Source organism: Triticum urartu, chromosome 1A (assembly GCF_056163025.1).
Source record: "Triticum urartu cultivar PI428250 chromosome 1A, HENAU_Tu73, whole genome shotgun sequence".
Lineage (NCBI taxonomy): Eukaryota > Viridiplantae > Streptophyta > Magnoliopsida > Poales > Poaceae > Triticum > Triticum urartu.
Window position 1 is genome coordinate 434,560,211 of NC_141873.1, and position 13,196 is coordinate 434,573,406.

Here is a 13,196-nt window from a genome sequence, read left to right on the forward strand (position 1 = left end):
GTTGAGTAAGAGGGATATAATGCTTAGATCTAGTGTTATATTATATTTAGGATTGTTGTATTTGTGTAGTTGTTAGGAAATGATACATGTTTGTAGTGATGGTGACTAAATTTGTGTTTTTCAGCTTTAATTTTACCGCAAAGAAACTTTATTGGCAGCTAATTGTAGGGATTGATTAGAATGCGGCCTCCAAAATCCTGGCTTTTGAAAGCGAGCTTTTTTGGAGTTAACTGGAGTATTATAGTTGGATTAGAGACGCCTTTAGACCCCTCAAAAAATGGATGCCTTTAGACAACCACTACACATGGTCGTTTATTTTGTAATCACTGGCATGCAACATTTGTTTACATTTGTCATTCATTTTCCGCTAAACCTCTCTTGCATTTAGCGCTATTCTCTTAGCATGTTGGTACCGTGTTTTATTTAGGGGTTGTTTGGATAGCTTGTTTTTAGAGAACTGGTTCTTTTTAAACACAAAATCTGTTATAACAAACTAAAACCTTGTTTGGGTTATCCAACTAAATCACGGATAAGTTAAACTCAGTTCTCTAAAAACCCAAAAACCGAGTTTTTAGAGAAAAAAAACACTAATCATCGTTTTTCTATATACCCATTTTGTATGCACGAGTAGATGGCAAGATTCTACTTGTGTTGTTGCCGGAATTTTTTACAACATATTTCAACAAGATTTAATTATGCGATTCATAAATATTTGGAGTTTCTTATATAATTGTTATCCCCTTCGTTTCTAAATACTTGTCTTTCTAAAGATTTCAACAAGTGACTACATATGAAATAAAATGATTGAATCTACACTCTAAAATATGTGTATATGCATCTATATATGGTAGTTTATTTTAAACCTCTAAAAGGACAAATATTTACGAATGGAGGGTTTCTATCGAGTATGGGTGCTGCACTGATCTGCCCGTGGCGATGTGACTGAGGATGTCGCCACAACGGCCTATACCCTACGTGACGTGAAGCTAGTGCAACATTAACACAGATGTAGCCAGTAGAGCGTGAACGTGCAGCGCGGTACACCTGCCTTCAATGCCGCACAGCAGTACCGTGGTTCACTCATCCCTGCCACATCTGACACGGGGATACACACACACATACATGGTGGCCAACGGTCCTGAAGCATTGAACCCCACTCCAGTCAGTTCATTTCCAGTGTATTTTTATGCATCATCGCGAAGTTTTCATCTGAACATCTCGCGTGTCTTTCATCACGGGGTTTGCCCCTGTCGGCATCGATGGGGAGTAAACTCGGCCACGGGGCCGTACCGATGCCGTTCGCGCAAACGACGACGGGCCGGACAAACCCGCATCCGCCGTGGCGCTGCCGCTGTCCCTTTCCGGCCCCGGCCCGCTATCCTCGCTCGCCGTCATCATCAATCGCGCATCCTCGGATTCCCCTGCGGCTCGCTGCTCCCCATGTGCCGGCCCACTGGGCTCCACGCGTCCCCATCCGCCTCTGCCTCTCTGCCTCTGCCCCTCCTCCCCCACCCCCACCCCACGCCACCCCCTCCATTTGAAACCACCACCACGGCCGCCCCCAAACGGTCACCACCACCGCGACGGCTCCGAAGACCGAAGGCCAAAGCGCTCGCTCCCATCCTCCTAGCCAGCCCGACCGATCCGGCGGAGGCCGCTCTACGGCGGCGCCATGGCCTCCCCCAACCCCGCCGCGGCCGACGCGGCGGGGCTGCAGAAGAAGATGGAGGCCGCGGCGGGGGGAAGCGAGGGGCCGCCGCCCGCATACGGCGCGGCGGTGGGGGTGGCGGTCGCGGAGCAGGCCCCGCCCAGGAGGCTCGCGCCGGCGCGGAAGGAGCGCGTCTGCACCGCCAAGGACCGCATCAGCCGCATGACGCCCTGCGCCGCCGGGAAGCGCAGCTCCATCTACCGCGGGGTCACCCGGTACGTACCGCCCCTGCCTGGCCCGCTCACGGGTCACTAGCTCATCTCCGATGCCACCTGCTTCCGGTTTCGGGGCGAGCGCGGCTGGAAGAAGTTCAGAACCACAGATCGCCACTGAGCTTTCGTGTGCGTCTCTGTCTCGAGTGCATGTTCATTGGGGAGCGTATCGGAAAATGATGCAGAGCGCGACTAACCTGGGAGATCTGATGAGAACTAGCACACGATGAGAATGAATGTTAGAGTCGACTATCGCTGTTACCTGTTACAGTAGATGTCTGCACACTCTCACAGCCAATGTTTGTCACACGACGAGAATAAGTGAATGTTAGAGAGGACTATTGCTGTTAGGTATCTGCACATTGCAGCCAGTGTTTGTCTCTGGTTATTACGAAGCAGCTAAAAATTAATGTATCGACATCACAGTTAGTGCCCTGTTCAAACCATGATCTGCACATCAGCACATGCTAATGGTTAATGTGCATGCCCAACCAGAAATCTCCGCGAGAAAATACAAGTATTACCTCCGATATCAAACACTTGTTGCTTTTGACCACCTTAATTGTTTACAAATACTTCTAAGTTTCACCAGTTTACTGTACTTGGCACTTCATGATTCCCGGTGCACATTTCGTATTTGTCCCTTATTGATTCGGTCCTTCCTCCACAATTTTATGAGTACTTTTTATGTACTATATTACTTCTTTTCTTTTTTGCTGCCTCTGACAGGCATACTTTCTTAAACTTGCTGTGAGCAAAACATTGTCTCCTTTTGATGTTCCTTATACATGTATTCATTTAATTTATTACTTAGCCCGATGTTGCATCAATAGGCATAGATGGACAGGGCGATATGAGGCTCACCTTTGGGACAAAAGCACATGGAATCAGAATCAGAACAAAAAAGGGAAACAAGGTATGCGACTATTGTGTGCTCAGTGCAGAATTACAGCTGTTGTAAATTTATCATGTTTCTTTAGCAATCTTACATTGGTGTATAGGAAAACTTGTCCATCGTAGCTTCCTTTTATTGCAGAGTTCATTTGGCTTCAGATCTCTAATCCTCAATCATTCATCATCCGATATGGAATGTATGTAGTAATTAAGTAGTTCTTCCGTCTACAAGTTTACACTCGAACAGACCTTTTTTTACTGTTGCTTGAGTCAGGTGCACTTTGACTAGATAATTATCTGTTGTGCCATAACCACCGCATGCATTTACTGGGTGTAAAGAGTCTGCACTCTGCATATCTCAGTTTTTATATTATGTGCATGATTTCTTTCATATCTCCATAAGATGACTTGTGTTAAAGACTTAAAGTTAACTATATCAGTATGATTTACCATTTAATTTTTTCATCTGTAGTTGTCCTTTATGTAATTTAATGTCATTGTTTCTTTTACATGGGAAACTACACGGCGCACCAATCCTGCAGTATATTTGGGTAAGGAGCACCGCCGACGCTGACATTAAAATGCACATAGTGTTAACTTGATAAGATGTTTCTAATGCCCACCATTGATGTGCAACATAGGCGCATATGATGATGAAGAGGCTGCGGCAAGAGCCTATGATCTTGCTGCATTGAAATACTGGGGAGCTGGAACACAGATAAATTTTCCTGTGAGTCGTCTATAAGATTTGCTTATGCCATCCAGCTCTTGTTTTCTAGTCTCTGTTAAATTCTTCCACCTGAAATTATTAAGTACTCCCTCTGTTCCATAATATAGTGCGTGTAGATTTTTGAAAAGTCAAACTTTGACCAAGTTTATAGGGGAAACTATTTATATCTACAATATCAAATATATAAAATACGAAACTATTTCTTATAATGAACCTAGTGATATACGCTTGACATTCTAGATGTTAATGTTTCTCTTCAAAAACTTGGTCAAAGTTTGCGAGGTTTGACTTTTCAAAAAATCTACATGCACTACATTATGTAATGGAGGGAGTATATTTTTCCCTTTTTAATAAGATCATGGTTTAGTTGAATGCGTTAATCATTTATTTAAGGAAGTGTACCATGTTGAAACTGATACTTTGTGTGCTAATCAGTCTGTTTGTTACTAATATTCAGCAATGAGAACCTGAGATGTAACAAAATTCTTGCACAGAAACTGGAAGCTTCCAAATTTAATATCTAGATTTCAGAAATATCTAATCTCTTTTGTCTACTTTACATTATGTATATCGAAATTTGAGATACATGTTACCTCAGTTCAGTTTAAGCCGATGATTCTCTTATCTGGTTTGGCTTGGTTACATATTTACAGATATAAGTGTTGGGACGAAACTCAAAACTGTTTACTATGTAGTGCCTACTTTTCATAAAGCACAATTAAAATTAGGATATATGAGGCCTCAGCTCATCTTTATTATAAGTCTATGATTCTCTTATCTGGTTTGGTTTTTTATTTTTTATTTTGCAACTGTAACCTAAAACAAATAACACCGATGTCTTCTGAGGAGTATTGACAAAACAAACATTATATTTGCTTCATTATTTTCAATTCCATGTCAACTGTCACAATACCTAATGAAAATTTTGACAATTGGCAAACTTATGTTCATTATGTATTTGCGTATTTAGGTCTCCGATTATACAAGAGATGTTGAAGAGATGCAGATGATCTCCAAGGAGGACTATCTTGTATCTCTTCGAAGGTATATTCGTGCATTTATAATGCATGGACATTATTTATTTTATTAAGCAATGACTGGAAGATGCATGCCTTGCAGAAAGAGCAGTGCCTTCTCTAGGGGATTACCAAAATATCGTGGGCTTCCCAGGTATGTTTTAATGATTGAGAAATATATCCTCTACTATGCAAATTTATTTTATGTTTGTTGTTTTACGAGAGTTTACTCTGTAATGCATCCCTGTAAAAGTTTTTCCACATGCAAATCATTTATTCCAAATTGTTTAAACTGTCGATACTTTGCTTAATATGATTGTATTGTGCTTTATTGCTACAAATATTTCTGCCACGCAATTTAATGGGTTGGAAATTTGGCTACAATCTGATATACTTTATAACCTTCTCTGTTGCTTTGTGTTTTTCTGCCAGAAATCTTCACGACAGGGCAACACTGCAAAACTAAAATGAGCAAATAAAGTATTCAATAGCTAATGTATCAAATTGTGGTTTTGCACCATGACAGCTTGGCAGTTTCCTTGAAAATTGGATTGAAAAAAGAGTATAGTTCTATACTGGTAGCCCTTAGTTAGACTTTGGTAACTCCTTGAAGCAAAATTGCGCTTAGCTTGGAAAATGAACATATCTGCAGCTTGTACTAAACATAAATTGCTTCCAAACCCAATCCCTCAATCATACCATCCTTTTGGGCTTCATAGTAATACAACGAGTACCTAGTTTCCAAACCCAATCCCTCAATCATACAATCCTTTTGGGCTTCATAGTAATACAACAAGTACCTAGTTTTTCACTCTGTACCACGAGTCGGATCTGATCATTGGCAGTGTGGGGCCTATCCATATACAGGTAGATATTCGTATTTGGGAAAGTGGTAGTACAATATCAATTGGTGACAAGTAATGTAATACTAGCTTTATTTAGTTCCATTAGTCTGAAATATTGACCAGACATCAGCATTGAAGACTATACCTTTTCAACTTAAACTGTGCCAGGCATGTAGAGTAAAAGTTTTGTGAGATGTGTGCCATATCAATTGGTGACAAGTAATGTAATACTAGCTTTATTTAGTTCCATTAGTCTGAAATATTGACCAGACATCAGCATTGAAGACTATACCTTTTCAACTTAAACTGTGCCAGGCATGTAGAGTAAAAGTTTTGTGAGATGTGTGCCATGTCAATATACAGATTGTAATCATAAATGTTGCAACAAGAAATGTTCAAATTTTCAATTAAGTGTCACGACATAAACCGTCACTAAAAAGCTGCAAGTGCATTACTTAAGCTTCATACTTATGTTATGCAGGCAGCTCCATAATTCCAGATGGGATGCTTCTTTGGGACAACTACTTGGCAATGACTACATGAACCTCAGTTGTGGTGCGTCTATGCATACTACTACACTGCTCTTTCAAGTTAACAAACTAAAGAAGTGATAAATAGGCAGTGATACCTTGTAAGTTGCAACTTATTCATATTACAGGAAAGGGCATTGCACTGGATGGAAAATTTGCAGGAAGCTTTGGGTTAGAGAGGAAAATTGATCTAACAAATTACATTAGGTGGTGGGTACCCAAAAAGACACGGCAATCAGATACATCAAAAGCAGAAGAGGTTGCTGATGAAATCCGTGCTATAGAAGGTTCAGTGCAACTGACTGAGGCCTATAAGCTGCCTACTCTTGGCCTCGGTTCCCATTCAAACCCCTCTTCAGCGGGGCTATCTGCATGCAGTATCTTATCTCAGTCTGGTGCCTTCAAAAGCTTCTTGGAGAAGTCTACAAAATTATCTGAAGAATGTACATTTAGCAAAGAAATAGATCAAGGAAAGGTTGTTGTGTCAGTACCTACTACTGGACATCATACATCTCCAGTTGACATTAACATGAATGGGTTGCTAGTACAAAGAGCTCCGTACACATTGGCCCCTGTTATGCCTACACCAATGAAAAGTACCTGGAGCCCTGCCGATCCTTCCGCGGACCATCTATTTTGGAGCAACTTCATCTTGCCATCGAGTCAACCTGTCACAATGGCGACAATAACGACAACAACGGTTTGTTTCTCTGCCTGACATATTTTCTGCTTCTTGTTTCTGAAATGCTGAATCTGACCATTGATTTGTGACAGTTTGCAAAGAATGAGGTGAGTTCAAGTGATCCATTCAAGAGCCAGGAGTATGAACATACCAAATAGCGAGGATATTTTAGCTGGTAATTAATGAGTTCAGATCCTGCATCCTATTCCTGTCACTAAACTTCGTATTTCAGTTTTCTAATTTCTGTGTGTCACCTAAAATGGCTATAAAATTTTCCGTGTGGGAAGCTTAAGGAATCCTGGTAGTAATCACACAAGTGTAAGAATTAGTTGCCCAAGAATAAATATACAGGCACTAGTTTTTTCCTTAAAAAAATGGTGCAAGCTTTTTAAAAACAAGAGAAGATACTTGACAACAAGACACTCCATAGATAGATGGACATATGGAAATGAGATTCAACTAATTATTTCTCTAATAGGTATTTATATATGCTTGTGTTGCATTCAGTAAGGATCAACACATGGAATGATTGGTACCTGCATAACCTGTGTATGGAGTGTGGGCGTGATGAATTAAAACAACTTTGATTGTGCATAAAGTTTCCATTATTAAAAACGTGTGTGTGCGTGTTACTCGTGGAAACTGGTAGGATGTTTGATTGTCAATATTAACGGATTCACCAGGGGAGTATCCATTTTGGGATGCCCTTACCGGTAGAAGTTTGATGCCAGTTAGGTATATGCTCAAGATTGTCTAAAATTTCTATTTGCATGACACACTTGCTAAAATAGTCGTAAAAAGTGAACAGTTGGAGTAGCTTATCTTCAAAAGCAAAAGGGGAGTAAGATTAGTGTATCCTAGTTTCTTCTAAGTTATGTTTCATTGATTGCTGAAAGCTTAGCACATTCCAACTATTCAGCAGGTTGATGACAATGTCGTTCACCTCCGGTGTGTTTCGTGCCGCCAATCTTTTGATGTGGCGGCTTGTGAGCAATACTCTTTGTATCCATACTTCACAGAACATGCATAGAAGGTAAGAAAATCATAGTTATGTAATATACAGTGGCTAATGCCCAGGAAACAATGTGTAGCTGTAAAGCCGTCTGTATATATTGCTGTTGTCTACAGATTTGAGGAAGAGAACAGAAATAGGAATGTGCTTTTTGTATGCTTAGTTGCTTATCTTGTGCAAATATTTCGACTTTTGAGTTAAAGAACCATTGTTTTGCCTCTCGGCTCCGCTCTGCGCTTCGACGAATATCGTTTGGCCCACGTTGCGGCTGCTTCATCCCTGCAGTTGGTGTGCCTGTAGCCGTGAGAGCATAGTCTCTCAAACCAACGTTTTTTTTTTGACATTCAAACCAACGTCTTCTTGATGCTACATGGGCTGGTGCACACGAGGTTCTAAGTATCTGGCATCATCTACTCGGAGCTACTCAACCGCGACTTCTGGTTCAGGACAATTCATCTTTGGATTAGGCATGCAATGGAGTACAGAACTACTTGGTCACTCAAGTGTATAATTTCCCAACTTCATTAGGTTACAGCACCAAAGTTGAACAATCATTTTTGTAGCTTTAAACTGCAGGCTCATTAGAAAAATAAGGAAAGCATGTCTCAGTCGACTGTGAATTATAGTAGTCAGTTGATTTACAAAATTACTCTTATAAATATAAAACACCGTTTGTAAATGCATTATTAAATGAAATATTGTTTCAAAGGTAGAGAATTAACTGATTATCAACTGATTTTACAAATACTCCCTCAGTTCACAAAATATAAGATGTTCCAACTTTATTGTGAATCAGATGTACATAAACACGTTTTAGTGTGTTTGTTCACCCATTTCAGACTGTATGTAGTCCATATTGAAATATCCAAAACATCTTGTATTTGTGAGCAGAGGAAGTATGTCCATACAAATGTAAAAGAAAAAAGAAAAATAATGTGTTTGTTCACTGTTTTGTATTGATGTGTTCGTTTAGTGGGAAAAAAAATTAGTGTTTGTTCTTGAGTTTAGAAAAAAAATATGAACCAAAAGGCTTCCTCCCCAGCTTATTTTAGAAGCCAGCCCCCATGCTCACTACGACAAAATCACCTACCTATAATTTCAGTAACCCCACAATTGCAATCGTCTGGAGGAACATTGCAGAATGATAAACATAAACAGCAACTAGAGACATGTCACAATTAGCATTGCCGAATGCTAAGTCATACAAGTGCAGCAATCGCAGGTGCATCTTTCAGCCCAGTAGGTTCCATCATACAGAGGAAAGCACATTTGACCAAGAAACATCTAGCGCTTTCGCAATACAAGGTCCAGACTTCACCGCGTCTAGTTTCACCTCAAACAGATATCCTCCAGAAGTGCTTGCTAGCTCATGCAGCATCTGGCGGTGAACCACCAGGAACTAACTGTCAGGGAAAAAACAAAAATGTTATCAGCCTGATCGTTTAGCACAGTCAGATACTGCTGTTGGTGTTCGAATGTAAATTCTTACGATGGCTATGTTGTTGCCATTGAGGAGGATCTGATCAAGTTTCGTAATGCGCCGGCCCTCGGCAGTATACTCACTGCAAAACATGCAAAGGAAAATTGAACCAAGGATATTAGACTAGAATTTCAGAAGCAAGTCCTCAAAAAAAGATCAGACAAAAAGTATGTATGAAGCCAACAAAGGACTACTCGTAAACATCATTTTGAAGTAATGAGCTTCCAGATTGACTACCTAGAATTTTTTTGCAACTACTCGGCGTCGCCTAAGCAAAGGGAAGATCCATCAATATCCAGCATTTCGCTAAACATACTCAATTATGCGTCAAGCATTCAATGTTTGCCTGGCCATCAGGTGCACACGAAACTGGGTCTATATACGATTTCCTTCTGAGCTTCATAAAATACTAACAGTCATGCTATTTTATTTACTTCTGCAGCTGCAACACGAATTTGCAATACATGACATTATGCACCACCATCTCAGCATCTTTGATGAACTAATGTGAAATCAATGGAAGTTAAAAATTCACTGCATTATCCGTGGACTAGTATGACATGAACGGTAGAATTAGCACAACACCCGTGGAAAAGTACTTCCAGCATCTCTGAAAAGGAATATCAGTTTCCATTCTAAGTAGACAACTCCCTCCCAGCCTTCTAGTACACTTGTCTATATCCATTTTCATTCTATCAGCAATCATGATACACAATGTTAAATCAGAAAACAGATAGCTGTGTTGTGATCTTTGGAAGTCAAGCAAGTGTCAATGTGAGATACATATGCACCAGCTGCACGAATGCTCGTTTTATATCTACTACAGCAACCTTGTGTTGTACGCATCAAGTATCACTGATAGTGAGAGTTTCTAATCTACTCCGTATAAGACAAGACGAAACACACAAAGTCCAACGAGCCCAGGACCCATCAGATAGACTGATAGAAGATGCTCAGTTCGTTAATTGGCGTGAACTCCTGCGGTCATGCTAATCTGGTGCGAATTGTTAACATATTTTCGCTACGGTCAGATATGTGACGCTGTTACAACATATGTGTAAGTACAAAATTCAAGTCATAACTAGGTGAGCTCATCAGCATAATTAAAATATGCTGATAACTCACTCAAAATAAGACAGACTTCACCCAAGATTCCAGGTAAAACCTGATGCGCATCGATCTAAAGAAACTAGGGTTTAGGGTTTGGGTGGGCTGCACTTACTATTCAGTGACGTCCTCGAGGACCATGTTGACGTAGACGTCGAACCCGCAGAGGGTGCCGACGAGCTCCTTGTCTCCCTTCATGATCACCCAAATCTTAGATCCGATGCACCGGTCGATCAGCTCTGCCCGTCGCACCAGTTCGCACAAGCACGCGCGCGCGCGTGGAGACACGCGCACAGAAAAGAGGCAAAAGCCGTGAGTCAGGAGCTCGAACCCAGCAGATTAGGCGACGGAGCTAGCCAGCTAGGGGAATCGAAAGAAGCTTTGCGAGAAAAAGCGATGTTGTCCTGCGCACCTGAGGGGAGGAGCTGGGAGGGGTTGTTCTGAGACATGGCGCCGCCTCCGGTTGCCGGTGGCTGGGGAGCTCGAGGCCGGTGGGTGGCGACGAGAAGGGCACGGCTGGAGCGCAGGCGGACGGAGAAGAACGGCGGCGGAGGCGGAGGGGATTGGGGCTTTTGCTTCTGCGCTGCGGTCGATAGTTCCGTGCTAACGGGCGAACTGCTCTCGAGTCTCGACGCCGGTTTCGGCCCATATCTAGGCCCAATAGAGAGTTTTCGGGTCAGCGTTCACCATTCTAAGGTAGGCTTCCCTTAAAAAAAAAACATATTCTAAGGTAGGCCAGGCGGCAGGGCCGTTCCTATTTGGCCTGTAGGCCGCTGTCTAGGACCTTCACTGAACCGGATTTTTTTCTTTTTTTTTCTTTGGCCACGCTACGCGTTGGCCGGCGGATTTTTCTGCCTCGGCAACTGTTATTTGGACAGGTATCCAGCATCTAACACTGTTCTCATTATTGCAACAAGGGCATTGTTGCAGAAATACTTTGCAACAAAGGTTATGTTGCAGAATTTTTTTCCGACATAGTTGATGTTGCAGATTTTTTTTCATCACTGTTTTTGCAACATGGGTATTGTTGCGGCGAAAACCAAATCGCAACATAGACAATGTTGCAGAAATATTTGTTATTTTTTCGTCTTCATTTTTTCGCTTTTTTGTCTTCATTTTTTCGCAACATAGGTGTTGTCGCGGAAGACAGTTTTGCAACACACATGATGTTGCGGAAAGACAGGTGCGAAGGATACATGTACACGTGTCACATAGAGGAGGCAGCGGATGGCTTGCGTGCGATCCGTCGGGTGAAGGAAAGAGTTTCCCTTTTTTCTTTGTCTTTTCTTCTGATTCTTGTTTCTTTTATATTTCTGGATTTTCGCTTTTTCTTTTTATGTTTTAATTTTTTTCATTTTTGTTTCTCCTTTTCTTTTTTCTAAGTTTGTCTTTTATTTATTTTCATTTTCCATTTTCCATTTTTGCAAACATCTTTTCCAAATTTATAAACTTTTTTTAGGTCGTGATCATTTTTATAATTGTGAACACATTTTATGAAACCATGAACATATTTCAAATTTGCAAACATTTTTTGAAATCACTAACATTTTTTTTGAACACTGCTTTTTGGAAATTGTGAACTTTTTTTGAAACATGTGATTTTTTTTGAATCAGCGAGTATTTTTTGAATTGGCGAGCAGTTTTTCAATCAGCAAACAATTTTTGAATATATGAACATTTTTTGAATCGCCGAACATTTTGGAAATGATGAACAGTTTTTGAATTAGTGAACATTTTGCATTGATGAACAGTTTTTAAAACTCATGAACATTTTTTTGAAATGATTAAACGTGAATCATTTAACATTTTTTGAATCGATCAAGTTTTATTGAAATTCATAACCATCTTCTATTTTTGTGAACATTTTTCAATACGTGATTTTTCTTCAAAAAATGAAAAAAAAATCCACGATTTTTTTATAATTTTTTAAATTTGGATATTGGTCGAAATCCCGAATTATTTTAAAGAACAAAAACTGAAATGGGAATAAAAAAAGAAGAGAAAACGACCTAAAAATACAAGGGCCCTCTCATGGGCCAGCCCAATAAGGAGCACCCGGCCGGCAGGTCCTTCCCCCCGGGTGAGTTGGCAGATAGCGAGCAATCGCATGCCCTCTTTGGGCGGGCCCACTGCTTGGTGGGGCTCCCTGTTTTCTTTTTTGTTTATCATTTTAGTTTTTTCTTTTTTTACTCTTTAAAAATGTTTGGGATAAAAAACTGAATTTCAAAAAAGATTCATGAGTTTTAAAAATGTTCACTGATTTAAAAAATGTTCACTAGTTTGCAAAATGTTCCCCAGCGTACCGAGAAGAGTGTTATATTCTTTCATGAGGTTCGAAGAACTTTAACGAGAAACATCTGCGTTGCAGAGAAGAGAGAGATATGCTTCAAGAAGAAAACATACGGAGAAGATTATGTGTGGAAGTTGACCCCTTTAAAATATTGCTGGCGCAAAGTAATTTTCATTCGATGTGTCCGAAGAAGAATGATTGTAGTTGAGTAGATTGAAGACGAAGCAAAGACGTAATATTTTTTTCATAGTTCTTCTTTCTTTTATTTGAGTCATAGGACCACCACACTATTAAGAGGGGTATAGATATTGAAGACTTTTTATGTGTTGTGATGCTTAGCCGAATCCTTTGAAAGACTGAGAGAGAGAGAGAGAGAGATCTTTTGGATCGACGAGTGGGCTTTACTTGTTCCATCTAGAAAGGTAGTGGCTATAAATAGCCACCCCGCTCCAATGTTTTTCGTTGGTTGTAGTGTTTGGTTTATAGCCGGAGGCATGGTCCACGATCACACATTTGCTAAAATCTTCATCAGGATCACCCCTCACTTTTAGACTGAACTCAAAATATATATGATCAAATACTATTAATTCTCTACGTCGACCTATCAATGTTAACATATTATCCTGCACAGTAATTTAGTAGAAAATCACAATATGTCTATGTATTTAACAAACTATGAACTTGGACATA

General features: G+C 40.5%; 2 protein-coding genes across 2 annotated transcripts; one reads left to right on the forward strand and one right to left on the reverse strand.

Moving 5' to 3' along the window:
• Positions 1-1,514: 1,514 nt before the first annotated feature.
• On the forward strand, positions 1,515-7,797 carry LOC125516226 (Integrase-type DNA-binding superfamily protein). Its single transcript, XM_048681708.2, has 10 exons — positions 1,515-1,923; positions 2,754-2,836; positions 3,357-3,365; positions 3,456-3,544; positions 4,515-4,588; positions 4,664-4,714; positions 5,887-5,960; positions 6,064-6,635; positions 6,710-6,792; positions 7,540-7,797. Exons 1-9 carry the CDS (start codon positions 1,673-1,675, stop codon positions 6,773-6,775), a joined length of 1,269 nt encoding a protein of 422 aa, XP_048537665.1. The 5' UTR covers positions 1,515-1,672; the 3' UTR covers positions 6,776-6,792; positions 7,540-7,797.
• Positions 7,798-8,791: 994 nt separating this feature from the next.
• SAD1 (Small nuclear ribonucleoprotein family protein) lies at positions 8,792-10,846 on the reverse strand. Its single transcript, XM_048681724.1, has 4 exons — positions 10,629-10,846; positions 10,332-10,455; positions 9,119-9,191; positions 8,792-9,032 (listed from the first exon to the last, which is right to left on the reverse strand). Exons 1-4 carry the CDS (start codon positions 10,663-10,665, stop codon positions 8,997-8,999), a joined length of 270 nt encoding a protein of 89 aa, XP_048537681.1. The 5' UTR covers positions 10,666-10,846; the 3' UTR covers positions 8,792-8,996.
• Positions 10,847-13,196: the final 2,350 nt, after the last annotated feature.